The sequence below is a fragment of the Amphiprion ocellaris genome, chromosome 12 (assembly GCF_022539595.1).
Source record: "Amphiprion ocellaris isolate individual 3 ecotype Okinawa chromosome 12, ASM2253959v1, whole genome shotgun sequence".
Taxonomy (NCBI): Eukaryota; Metazoa; Chordata; class Actinopteri; family Pomacentridae; genus Amphiprion; species Amphiprion ocellaris.
This window is the reverse complement of record NC_072777.1, coordinates 17,656,981-17,670,186: the sequence shown is the minus strand read 5'-3', so window position 1 is coordinate 17,670,186 and position 13,206 is coordinate 17,656,981. Positions and strand designations below refer to the sequence as shown.

The window sequence follows — 13,206 nt, the reverse complement described above, 5'->3', positions numbered from 1 at the left end:
AATTGTGTTTGTTTTTCCTGTAGTCAAATCGACTCTGAACATAATACATGTTACTATTCTTGATAACAGAAATAGTTTTTCATTCCAAATGTTATAGATAACAAAAATATGTACTTTGAAATAATATAAAGCTATTAAAACAGCATAAAGATATCTCCTTCCAATTTTAGGTCAGTCAGTGAGATTTTATTGTGATTGGCAAATTTCTCCATAGTCGCTTACCAGGTATTCTGGATGTATAAGGGGAGTGGGTGGGGGGCTCTTTAGGTAGTCAACCAACAGACAAAGTACTTGACACATAAACTTGGGGACCAATTTTAATTATAATAATATAATAATAATAATAATTTTCTGGAGGTTTAAATAGCTGGAGTCAAATTGGCCCCAAGTATGAATGTTAGTAAATATGAAGGTAATAGAAGGGTTAATCAGTACTAATCAATGCTTTTATGACATTTGCCACTGACAACTGACTGTCTTTCAACCTGACTATGGAACAGATTTATTGAAAGCCTGTGGAACTTTATCACACTTTTTAAAAAATTGTATGTCTCACTAAACTGCAAAGCTAAACTTGTATGAAAAAGCGGATATTTGGACAAATTAAAAGCACAGTGGTTCAAGCACGGTACTAATAAGGGAGCGTTTTTGGACAGCTGTGATCCATTAATCAGCTTTGTAAAATAAACTATTATCACAAAAGCAGCATCAGAACAAGCTGTCCCTCACACAGAGAATAAAGGCCTTTCCTTTGGAAGCTTTTCCCAAATGAGCGCACAAGCCTTTGTTGGACATATTGTACACCCTGTGCAGGGATCGACCAATACGGGTTTGTCAGGGTCAGGGTCGATGATTGGTAAGAAAGGCTGATATACATTATATATAATGATTTAACAGCATGTGATAGCAGGACTTGTCATTCATAATGACAATTTTTCACTGATAAGGTGACTAACTAAATATGTAAGAAACTGGAGAGATTACATTAGGAAGCTCTCGACTGAGATTGATCATTGTGTCTCCTTCAGTTACATCTGCTGTTCATCTCTATTTTTCAAATCTTTCACTGTTCTATTGCTTTTATTGCAAACTAAAGTCCATATCTTAAAGCATGATTGATTATTGTTATCCTGACTGTTTTCAGGGTAATTTGCCTTCTAAGGTAGCCTCAAATTAACAATTAGTTTTAGCCACTGTGAGAAAGGCAAAGTGTTTCTTCTTCAGGTATTGCAGTCTCTGCTTGAAAAACATTTCTGAGACCACAGAGTGACCACAAACAGAGACAAGAGACTGCATCGGACCTGAGTAGCACATTTAATTCATCAACAATTGGTCAATAATCTACTAATACTGATAATCAAAAATATTAAAGATATTGGCCACAATGATCAGTCAAGTAAAACAATAATAAAGAAAAAAAAATAGTTGTTGGCTTAAAATAGAAAGAAGCAACAGAATCACAATCAAGAGCCTGAAACCACGCTGGCAAAGCAGAAAGAAAGAATCTACAACAGTCTACAAATCAAACGTTTTGGCATGTAAGTATGCTAAGGTTGATGTCCGAATGTTGTTTACACACACATCGAGAAATAAATAACTTCAACTTTCTGACACTTGCTGACATTCTAAAAAGGACTCATGAAACATACATTCATGCACTGATTTTAACAGTGATAACACTTTCTAAACTATTTTACCACACTGCTTTGTAGGTGATTTGATGAAGTTTTTCAAAACAGGCACATTTCTGGATAACCACTCTGGATAACCTAAGGGTTAAAACTTGTGTTATTTTTAGGGCTGGGACTTTAACGCGTTAATTTCGATTAATTAATTACAGCAGAAAATAAAGCGTTAAAAATAATAACGCAATTAATTGCACCCTCCTCAGTTCTCTCATTTCTGGCACACCGGTAACGCTGATGAACACTCCAGCCCAGTAGGTGGCGGTAATGAACCTAAAGTCTGTTTGTAGCCATGAAGAAGAAGCACAGGAAGCACTGAGTGAAGTCAGGCACTGGTGAACAGTGAAGGAAGACGAGATTGAGCTTGTTGGGGAGAAAGTTTTCTTTTAAAAATCTTCCCGATGGCAGCTTGGATAAAAGCCTGGTTGTGTGCAAATTGTACAACAAAGAGTTTTCTGATCACTGCATCACTTCAAGCCGACGGTATCACCTCAATGTAAAACATGTTGCTGTTAGCACCAGAGCTAACGTTAGCTACGAGTCAGGCTAACGGCTAACGGTGTAGCCATCCCATAATAGACCACTTTTCTAGACAGTGCTTGAGTTTACAGAAAGTCTTAAAATGTTGAATAAAATCGCTATAATTGCACTTAGATTTGCAGTAATCTGTGAATGTCGCAGACAGATGAAAAATGCAGATAAATAGAAATGAAACATTTGTGTGGTTTAAGTTTTTACTCCGTAGAGGCTCTGCCTCCTTGGAGGAGGAATAACCTAAACAACAAAAATATCTCTTTTAATAACTTAATTATAAAGTTTGCTTATAAAAAAATTACATAAAATTGATATTCCTATAAAAAGATTGATCAAAATTCCACCATTTATCAGACCCAGAAAAGATGACAACAGAATGAATCTCTGGATTTTCAACTTTCTGAAGCTCCTTGAACTACTTATGCTGATTTTATGTGCCATACAGTGGAAAAAAACAACTAAATTCAGGCTTTACGTCATCAAAATCACTTTTTTCTATATGTTCCACTTTCCTTTTTTTAAAAAAAATGTAAATTATAAACGCGTATATGTCTATTCATTGATTCAACTGTCAACCACAATTTTATTTGAATTGAAAAATTTCACTTGTGTCACATATTGCTATTTGACAAAACTGCAATTAATTGTGATTAATTAATTACAAAGCCTGTAATTAATTAGATTAATTTTTTTTCACGCCCCACCGCTAGTTATTTTATATTTTTCTTTTTGTCAACAAAGCCCATTTAATCAACCACCTATTAATGCTTCTCTAAAGACTTTCTGATTTCTGTGTGGCACTCTGTCAGCTCAAAGTCTAGCTGCTTCCACCATAATCGCTATGTAAAGAACATGTATATTTACAGCACTGGCAGTTTGTCATCAAGAATGCTAAAACAAGCTAAAAAATATGTTCACCTAACTTTATTAATATGCAATCTTCTCCAACTGAGCCCTGATTTAATTAAATCACCTACTACATATAATATGGAGTCTCTTTGGAGTAATCAGTTTCTGCAATGTTTTCTGCTTGGTTAACAGTGTTTCCAATGATGTGCCTGGCCACATTAGTTGGGACTGTTCTCAGACACAAACTAGGACATTTTTTGTGCTCTAGTGTGCATTTACAGCAACAGAACAGCATACTGACTCTAGATAAACCACAGTGCTCAGTTTAATCACAGTGAAAGAAAATGCGGCAGCATGGTTGACTGATGTGTAATCATATTCCGACAACAATGAATTCAACGACATGAAGGAATACAACAAATTGGATGCTTGCTAGAGAGGCAATGTGCCAAGTGGAATCAATTTGTCTCATATAACGCAAAACCATCTCAGAGGGCTTTAGCGTCTGTCAAACATGCATCATCCTGAACACTTAGCAGAGGGATTAATAGAGCTTCAGTCTGGTTTTGCAATTTTTTTTTTAAAACTACAGAATATTATTGTCTGTTATGATATTGTCTGTCTTACTGATTCAGGGTTTCCTCTACATTCATTCCCAGCCGCCGCTCCTTCAAATTTCTTCTTTTTTTTTTTTTAATCGTCGCAAATACTCCCCTGCCGCATGTCTCCACCTTCACAGCAGTCTTGCACTGTGTCAGGTACTCGCGAGTACTAAGGTAAACTACAGATAACTATCTTGCTCAGTATCTACTCTTTGATACGTCGGGTTAACACGACGTTAATCACTCGCGAGAGCGCGGCCTTGAAAGTGATGTCACATCAAGCACCCAGGCAGCAGGTCGGAGTCAGAGGAGTGGGCAGCGACTTACCGGAGAAACGTTATTAGCTTAAGATAAGTCATAATAGATTTTACAAGTTAAACAGACATTTGCAAAATACTGATGGCCAGCTAACGTTATGAATCCGTGTATGGTTCACTCATTTGTTTTTCCATTTCAAAATAAAACCTAAAAAAATGAACTGCGTTGTTTTTTGTTTTTTCAGTTTTTAAAACCTAAAAGTAGAAATATATTATTTAACTAATGAAAAAACCACAGTGTTGGATTTTTGCTCTAGCTTTTTAAACCCGAAATACAAAATACGGCTGTTGTTTTAATTTGCTGCAACACCAGAAGTCGCCGAGGAAGAACAGTTTAGAGCTGGTCTGGACCGTGAACACATCGAGCCCTTTTCCAATTTCATTCTCTTTGAGGGGGGAAAACCCTTGCAGAAATCATAGAGCGCCACGTTGCTCTATAATGAGTGTCAGGAGGTTCTGCGTGGAGAACAATTTCAGAAGATGCAATCATGTGTCCAATGCTGATTTGGAGAGAGCTGTAATTTGTTCTGTTAACCACATATATTACTTTCAGTGCCATACTTCATAAACTATAGAATGTTACGTTTCACATTTGTGTGTTTGTGCGTTTTACAGTCAGGTCCGACATGTGGACGAAAGTTTATGATGGGATACTGGTCATCTATTGGTGCCGCTGTTCCAGTTTAACTGGTGATCAGGTTAACTGGTGATAGTTTCCGTCTCCAGATATTTCGTCGCAGATTCGTCCAGACCAGACCTGGTTGTGTGTGAAATAAAGACACTAGATAAAGAAAACCTCGCTGAAAAACGTCGACATCACTACTTAATAAAGTCTATATCCATGTAAATATCATCTACAGACAGTTAAAAGAAATGTGCTGGCCGAAATAAAACACACATTTTTATGAATGGTCAGAGGATTGGAAACGATGGAATCCAGAGATAAAAGTAGAGACCACAGTCTGACTCATTATGCCACCGATCAGTCCGATAAACATCTAAAAGGATTACAAAAATATAACACAAACTACCTGCGTAGTTTAATCACTCGGACTGCACAGTACTGAAAGTATTCTAGTCTTCCTCTGTGACGTCTTTAAAAGTATCTTTTTGTCATTTCTAAACCAGCCAGGGTTTTTGGGAAGACATAACTCACACAAACATTGTTTGTTTTGACCAGATCGGATCCCTTTACTTCCATTTTTATCTAATATCGTCAGCGGTTAACGTGCTCTGAAAAAACAGTCAGGATGGAGGACTGAACATGTTTTTATTGTTTTCTGAGTGACTAGTTTGGACAGCGTGCTCTCAGTTTGTTCCATTGTATTTTATCAGATCCAGCTAATGCTCTGCTGCGTGTTGTTCTGATGTATTTTATCAGATCCAGCTGATGTTCTGCCGCATGTTGTTCTGATGGGAGGCTGCTGAGGGTCTGAGTGTTTCTGAGAACAAACCTGAGTTAAACCTGAAGTTCTGCTCTGGATCTGTTCCACTGAACTCACAGACTAACACACAGCAGTGGACGTGCTTCTATGTTGTGGGTTTTCTTGGTGAGACAATAATTAGTTTTGTGGCTCGTTATTAACCAGGCAGCCTGTTTTAAGTTGTGACTATCCCCAGTTAACCTGGGCGTGTTTCCTTAACAATCACCAGGTGTTCAACACCTGGCAAAATGACAAAGATCTATGTGTATGAAGTGGGATGTTTATCGGACTGATTGGTGGCATGATGAGTTAGACTGTGGTCTCTGATTTTATTTCTGGATCCCATCGTTTCCTCTTACAGTTCATAAAGATATGTGTTTATTATTTTGGGCAGCACATTTCTTTTTACTGTCTTTAGGTGATATTTACACGGATACAGACTTTATTAAGTAGCGATGCCCACGTTTTTCGGCGAGGTTTTCTTTATCTCGTATCTTTATTTCACACACAGCCAGGTGTGGTCTGGTTTAATCTGCAGACGGAACATCTGGAGATGGAAACTATCACCAGTTAACCTGATCGTTAGTTAAAATGGAACAGGTTGGAATTGCCAGAGTTCTTCACATTTTAATACTTACTTGGAATATTAAAGCAATTTAGTTCACACTGCGATCATGAGCTCTCAGTGTGATGTGTCTACTCCCTCTAAATAAGACAAACATGTCTTCGCTACCTTCGTACGTGGTGCAGAGTTTGGGACAGAGAAGTGAAGTCAAGTCGCCACGAGTTCTGACTTTGATTTCCGGTTCTGCCTGTAACTTCCACATTGGAAAAGGCTTCTTTTTTTTGTTATATACCTCAAAATTAGTAAAAAAATGCAGCGTTTTTTTCTTTCTCTCCTTCTCGTTTTCCAAATGTAATTTTTAAACGATAAAACAAAAAAACTAAATGATTATTTGTTTTTTCTCATTTTATTTTGAAATGGAAAAACGAATGAGCGAACCATACACGGATTGTTATGTAACATATCGGTAGCTTCAGTTAATTGGGCCCGGTGCCAACTCAGTGTCGCTAACGTGAGTAAACTAATTGATAGCATTAAGCTAATATCTACACACCATGTATGAATAACTGCTGATTGCATTTTCAGATGAGCTTGTTCAAATATATATTTTTTGAATTTTAACATTCAGCCTTTAAAAAGTCATTTTCAACTGGCAATTCAATACATAGATTGTACAAGGAAAGTCTGCAGTCAAGTGTCATTTGTTAACATTGTCATGACTCCCGGGGAGCCTGCCGCCGCTGCTGAAAAAAATCCTATACCAAACACTGTGATTGATGTGAGGCTCTTTAATTTGATTTAAAAAAAGGTTCAAATTAGAATAATAAACCTCGTTATCGATAAAATAGAGATGTTAGTAGGTAATATTCTCACTAGTGCATATATCCAGCACTTGAGAGTTGCTAGAGTACATACTGTGCCTCTTCTACATCTGTGTCTCATGTATCACTACTCTTCAAAATTCAAGGAGCTGGAGGGAAAACCAGGTGAAGGACACAAGCTTTAAGGAGCAAAGAGTGCAGTATCACTGCTCAAATTTGAAGGCAAAACTTTTAGCAGCATTTTCATGCATTCAGATGATGGCTGTTGATTAGACACATTAGCAGCTAAATCTGTACTCTGCTAGTCTAAGTTTTACAGGAAATTAAAGCACTGATATGTAAAATTCTGAAATTGACTGCAGTCATTAAATATTCACCTGCACATTGCACATTTGCACCAGTGAGAGAGACAGGGCTTCACAACGGACTACTAAAATACTAGAGCAGTTTTTCCCGTAAGCACTAGCTTTAGGCAACAGAGACATAAAACTAAATAATAAAACAAATGAACTTCATAATGTGCCAGGAAAGAACAAGCGCCTTATTGCATTTCCTATTCTTTGTGGGGCAGAAACTGGACACAGTAACTCTGCTAAGTCTGTGAGGCTCTCTCAGCTCAGCTAATTTACAGTTGCATATTAAACATCTCCACTGCTACACAATACGCACTCTTAATTAGCAACATATAAGGCAAATGAAGATGCTGTCAATAAAATATAATAAAAACTCATGAGAAACAGAAGTCACATTAGATTTCCTTTCAGTGCTGGTAAGCCTGTGAGGTATATGAACACCTCTATGGACAACTTCCATGGACACAAACTCAATGTACAGGTATTGACACAAAAAAAGCCAAATGAAAGGTAAGAGAAGCAATTCAGTCCAGTCAGAGACACAAAGCCCAAAACCTGGACTGACACATGAGAATGATGAATCATTCACTGTAAAGATATCTCATGAAAAACAGTGGTTCAGTGGTTCTCCAGTGGTTCAGCTCCTACCTGACAGACAGGACTTTCTCTGTGATGCTTGATGATCACTCATCTCTGCCTGCCTCACTGTCATCCGGGGTGCCACAAGGGTCCATCCTTGGACCAGTTCTGTTTTCATTATATATGCTGCCGCTTGGAGCCATCATCGCTAAGCATAGCCTATCTTTCCACCTATATGCTGATGACATCCAGCTCTATCTGCCTGTGCTCCCCAATACTGCATCTGCTCTGGACTCTACATAGCTGCTTATCGGATATTAAACACTGGCTGGCCCAGAACTTTCTTCATCTGAACGAAAGTAAAACTGAATATATCCTCTTTGCCCCCTCCGATCTGTACCTCAACATACTGTCCGGTTCACCGCTGAGTTTCCCCGTCAGTAATACAGTAAAAAACCTTGGAGTCATTTTCGATAGCGAGTTGAGATTTGACAGACAGATTGCTTCTGTTGTCAAGGCTAGCTTCTTCCAGCTACGTCTCCTCACCAAGGTCAAGTCCTTCCTTTCTAAGCACGACCTGGAGAAGGCCATTCACGCTTTTATCAGTTCTTGCATCGATTATTGTAATGCTCTCTATTTTGGTGTCACACAATCGTCACTCCGTCGACTACAACTGGTTCAGAATGCAGCTGCCCATCTGTTAACCCGCACATCCAGACACACTCACATCACCCCCATCCTCTCCGCCCTCCATTGGCTCCCGGTCCATCATCGTATTGAGTTTAAAATTTTAACATTTGTTTTTAAAGCCCTTCATGGCCTAGCTCCTTTATACATATCGGAGCTTTTAACCATCCACCGCCCCAGTAGAGCCCTCTGGTCGTCCACGCAGATGGTGCTGGACGTGCCCAGGTCCCGGTATAAGCAGTGGGGTGATCGATGCTTTGCTGTAGCCGCCCCAAGACTCTGGAATGCACTCCCACTCGAGCTCCGCGTTATTACCAACCTGCAGCTTTTTAAGTCTAGATTGAAAACCTATTTATTTAGACGTGCTTTCGAATCTTAGGACTGTTTTATGGTTTTTATGGTTTTATGGTTTTATGCTTTTCTTAGTTTTGTGTTTTTATGGTTTTTATGGTTTTATGCTTTTCTTAGTTTTGTGTTTTTATGGGTTTTATAGTAATCAAAAACTGCATTGTTTTGTTTATTATTCTGTCTGGAAAGCACTTTGGTCTTCTTTTATGTTGTTGGAAAGTGCTCTACAAATAAATTTTTGATTGATTGATTGAAAACAGACCCACCGTGTGCCATCAGCTTTCCAGCTGACTTTATATGGATTCTGCTCCAGGAAACGAAGGTTTTGTCTGTCCATGGACACAGGTTGAGCACCAGGAAAACCAGACCTGCAACAACAATAAAAACATGTTTTAAATTTAAGTTTAGTTTCAAACCTAGTCTGGACCCTTAAGCACTTTAGTACAGTTAGTGGAAAGTCTAAGCTGTTTCTGAACACATGAGCATCATTAAAAAAAAATTGCTTTCTTGAATGCAGCAATAACCATTATTACTATAAAGTGGCTCAAGTGTCAGCGCAATGTTAAGCCCACAACTTTGCAGACACAGAAGGAAGCTGCTTTCAGTGAAAAAAGCTCCAAAAATCATCTGCACACTACCAGCTTGGCAACAAACCACAGAGAGACCTATAACTACCTGGTGAATATTCTCTACATATTCAAGATTTTACAGACATATTTAGCAGCTGAAGAGTCACATATTTTCCTCAGAAGCTGGTACAGACTGAGAACACAGTTAAACAAATGTGAAAATTCTACTTTTATTCAATAGGTGGACAGAAATACAACTTAGAATGAATGGTGATTTTTTGCCTTAACTGCTAGATGTGAAAATTACATAAGGCAAATAAGTTTACCATAATCAACTTAAAAGGTAATGTCACAATATGTTATTGTTGACTTTAATGCTTGTTTAAACTAATCCCAAGATGCAAAACTGTTATTGCAACTCATTAAATATTTTTTTTCATATACAATATCTCAAATACATACACTGATCAGACACAACATTTCCACCGCCTGCTGCATACTGTGTACCACCAAAACAGCGCTGACCAGCTGAAGCAAGGACTCCACAGATCTCTGAAGCAGTCCTGTGGTTTCAGGCACCAAGATGTTAGAAACAGATCCTTTAAGCCCTGAAAGCTGCTACTTGGGACCTTCATGGATCCAACTTGTTTCTTCAGCACATCCCACAGTTCTTCAATCAAATTGAAATGTGGTGAATTCAGAGGCCAAGTCAACACATTGAATCTTTTGTCATGTTCCTCAAACTTGTAATGAATAATGTTTGCAGTGTGGCAGGCAGCATTATCCAGTTGAATGGAGCCATCAGGAAATACTGCTGTAGAGGAGGAGCGTAAATTGTCTGCAGCAATGTTTAAGCAGGTGCTACATGTCAAAGTAACACCCCCATGAATACAGAACCGAAGGTTTTGCAGTAAAACATTGTTCAGAGCATCGCAGTGCCTCTGTCACTTGGTCTTCTATCCCATAGTGTTTCTCTTCCCCAGGTAACCAATGCACCCCATTGTCCACACGGCAAAGAAAATGTTATTCATCAGACCTGGCCACCTTCCTCTATTGCTCCACGGTCTAGTTCCAACACTCATCTGCGCAAAGTGGCATTTTCAGTGATGGACAGGGGTCAGCATAGATGCTCTTATTGGTCTGCAGCAACACAGCCCCAAACACAACAAACTGCAATCTACTGTGTGTTCTGACACCTCTCTACTATAGCCAGCATTGAGGTCTTCAGCAGCTGGTGCCACAGTAGCACAGTAGTTTTTCCGCGCGGCTCCGTCCGCATAGTTAGAAAAATTTGGAGGTGCACGGCGCGGAAATTTTCTGTGTGAGAAGGGCCGCTCGAGGGGGCGTTGGTACGAAAATGACATAATTTGTCTGCGCGGAGCCGCACAGACCCCGCGGACGCGGTAAGCATAAAACAGGCTTTAGGGTGCAGGAAGGGGACACTCTGGACAGGTCACCAGTCTATCACAGGGCAACATATGCAAACAATCACACTCACAATCACACTTATGGACAAATTAGAATTGCCAACTAACCTTAGCATGTGTCTGGATTGTGGGAGAAAGCCAGAGTACCCAGAGAAAACCCACACATGCACAGAAAACATGCAAACTCCATACAGAAAGATCCCGGGAAGGCCAGGACACAAACTGGGGATCTTCTAGCTGCAAGGCGAAAGTGTTAACTTATACTGCGCAACCCCTACTGTAAGACAATTCCTTTAAAAGATTTTAAAGGAAATCTTTATACTCACGTGCTACAAAATGTGAGTGAATGGTTCGCAGAAGTGTGGGAATCACTGGCTTGTGCCATAACATATTGCAATTGGTACAGCAAAGCACAACAGCTAATTTTGATTCTAGACATTTTGAAGGGATGAAGGAAATTGTTCCTTTTTTTGCAAATACTACATAAATAACTACACCTGAGTCTTACTACATTAGCAGATATGGGCACATAGAGTATTATCAAAACAGAAAAAAAAAGAATTTTGATGGCAAGAAATTGCAGAGTGGGCTGTTCTCTCTGCTGTAACACGACACTGCGCTAGCGCTTACTATCTGCAATGTCATTTAAAAAAGCTGCAGCGGCATATTTCTCCACAAGAAAAAAAACTATTCCTGACTCTGCTGCCTGTCTTGAAGTGTAAGGATTCAAAAAAACAAAACAAATAGTGATTTAAGACAAATGAGTCACTCAGAGCAGTGTATACCTACTGTATGTACACATACAAAGACACATAGTTTCCCACAGGAGTATGAGGAGGGCAAAAGGAGGTTCTTACTTGTCCCACTCAGCCATCTCTTGACACATTCTTTGGATCTCGCCTAGCTTGGGTTGTGTTGTGACTTGTGTGACGCCTTTCACCGTTATGCCTTCAAGAAATACTGCACCCTGGGATGAAAAAAGAAGGAAAGCAGAAGGTTGAACTTGGATAGAATTTTATGAAACATTCACACCCTCCTACACACAGAAGAAAAACACGTTGAGTACGAGTGGTACTTTTCCAAACAGCTGCTTCTTTGCTTTATGAATCCCTGTGTGCTGAGAGAAGTAACAGGCAGCAACATTACAAATTATTTTCTTCGTTAACTTCTCCCCTTTTGAAGCCATTTTCACTCAAAGTTCATTCAGAATGCACCCTATAAAAACCTGTTGCACTGCATCACCTCTCAGGAAATTTGACTCTACCGCCACCTTACACTTACTATCTTTTTACACCTATCTTCCAATTGGCAACATTTGTGACACTTCTTCAATGACCATTGTGGCCTAATCTCTCTTCTTTCTCTTTTGACATGACCTTTTAATGTTCATTCTGCATAGATGAGTCATGCAAACTGGTATAATATGATAATATGCTCCAATTAGACCAATGAAACAGATGTGCTATGATCATTTTTTTCATTTCAAGTAGAAAGTGTTTGAGTATGAGGGGCCACAATATGGACGAGCAACCCTACTGTTTAACTTGAACTATCTTAAACTCAGGACACTTTCAAAGCAGATTACCCTCTAATAAGCCTAACTGATTTTGGGAACGCAGTGCCTACAGGGTTCAATGAATTGAATGTGTTTTTAAGGCTTTTTAATATCACACTGAATACAAATTAATAACTATTTTAGTTATACCAGATTACTAAAGCACGCTGGAGGATCTTGTAGAAATTATATGAGCTACACTTATTTATTTTATTGTTATTATGTGACTTTTTACTGTTCTTCTAGGTATTATACAAGAAATCCAGGAAACATAACTAATGAGACACTCCACCCCGAAGCTAGATGCCTCGCCATCTAGTCACATGGCGAATTACATTACTTTCTGTCCAGAAGACAATGCTCCAAATATCAATGTTGCTGCAACGAAGCTACAAATTATCAACAATGGATCCCACAAATCATACACCCAACAACAGAGAGATCTATATGATCAGCAGAGTTTCAAGGTGGGCACCCAAGGTTAGTGACAACAATTTTGTATCTGACCAAAAGGGAAACATGGTCGTCCCTTCTGTTTCTGAGTATTAAACCATTATTATTGCGTGACATTTTGCCATAAGTCATATATGAATTTCAGAGTTACGACCACATTTTGACACATCATAGTGAACTTGGCCACCAAATTCTAATCAGTTCGTCCAAGTGAATGTGTTTTGCCATATGTGAAGAAATTCCCTGCAGGTAATCAAGAGCTATTGTACTTACAAGAATGGGATGTATGGAAGGCAACAGCTCAGACACTGAGGTATAAAAACATAAGTCAGAGATAAAATAATCAGTTTTGAATGATGTTCCACAATAAAGTTTTCTTAACTCGACATGTCATCTCCCTCTTGTTCCTCAGTGAAAATCCAGAATCTATGGATATGA

General features: G+C 38.9%; 1 protein-coding gene across 2 annotated transcripts in view; it reads right to left on the bottom strand.

Annotated features, from left to right (window-relative positions):
* Positions 1–13,206, bottom strand: part of rngtt (RNA guanylyltransferase and 5'-phosphatase) — a 130,523-nt gene that overhangs the window by 103,319 nt on the left and 13,998 nt on the right. For both annotated transcript variants that reach the window (XM_055015915.1, XM_055015914.1), the window contains exons 7-8: positions 11,618–11,727; positions 9,031–9,132 (exon numbers count right to left, since the gene is read on the bottom strand). In XM_055015915.1, the coding sequence (XP_054871890.1) occupies positions 9,031–9,132; positions 11,618–11,727 (212 nt within the window). The remainder of the gene's footprint in view (positions 1–9,030; positions 9,133–11,617; positions 11,728–13,206) is intronic.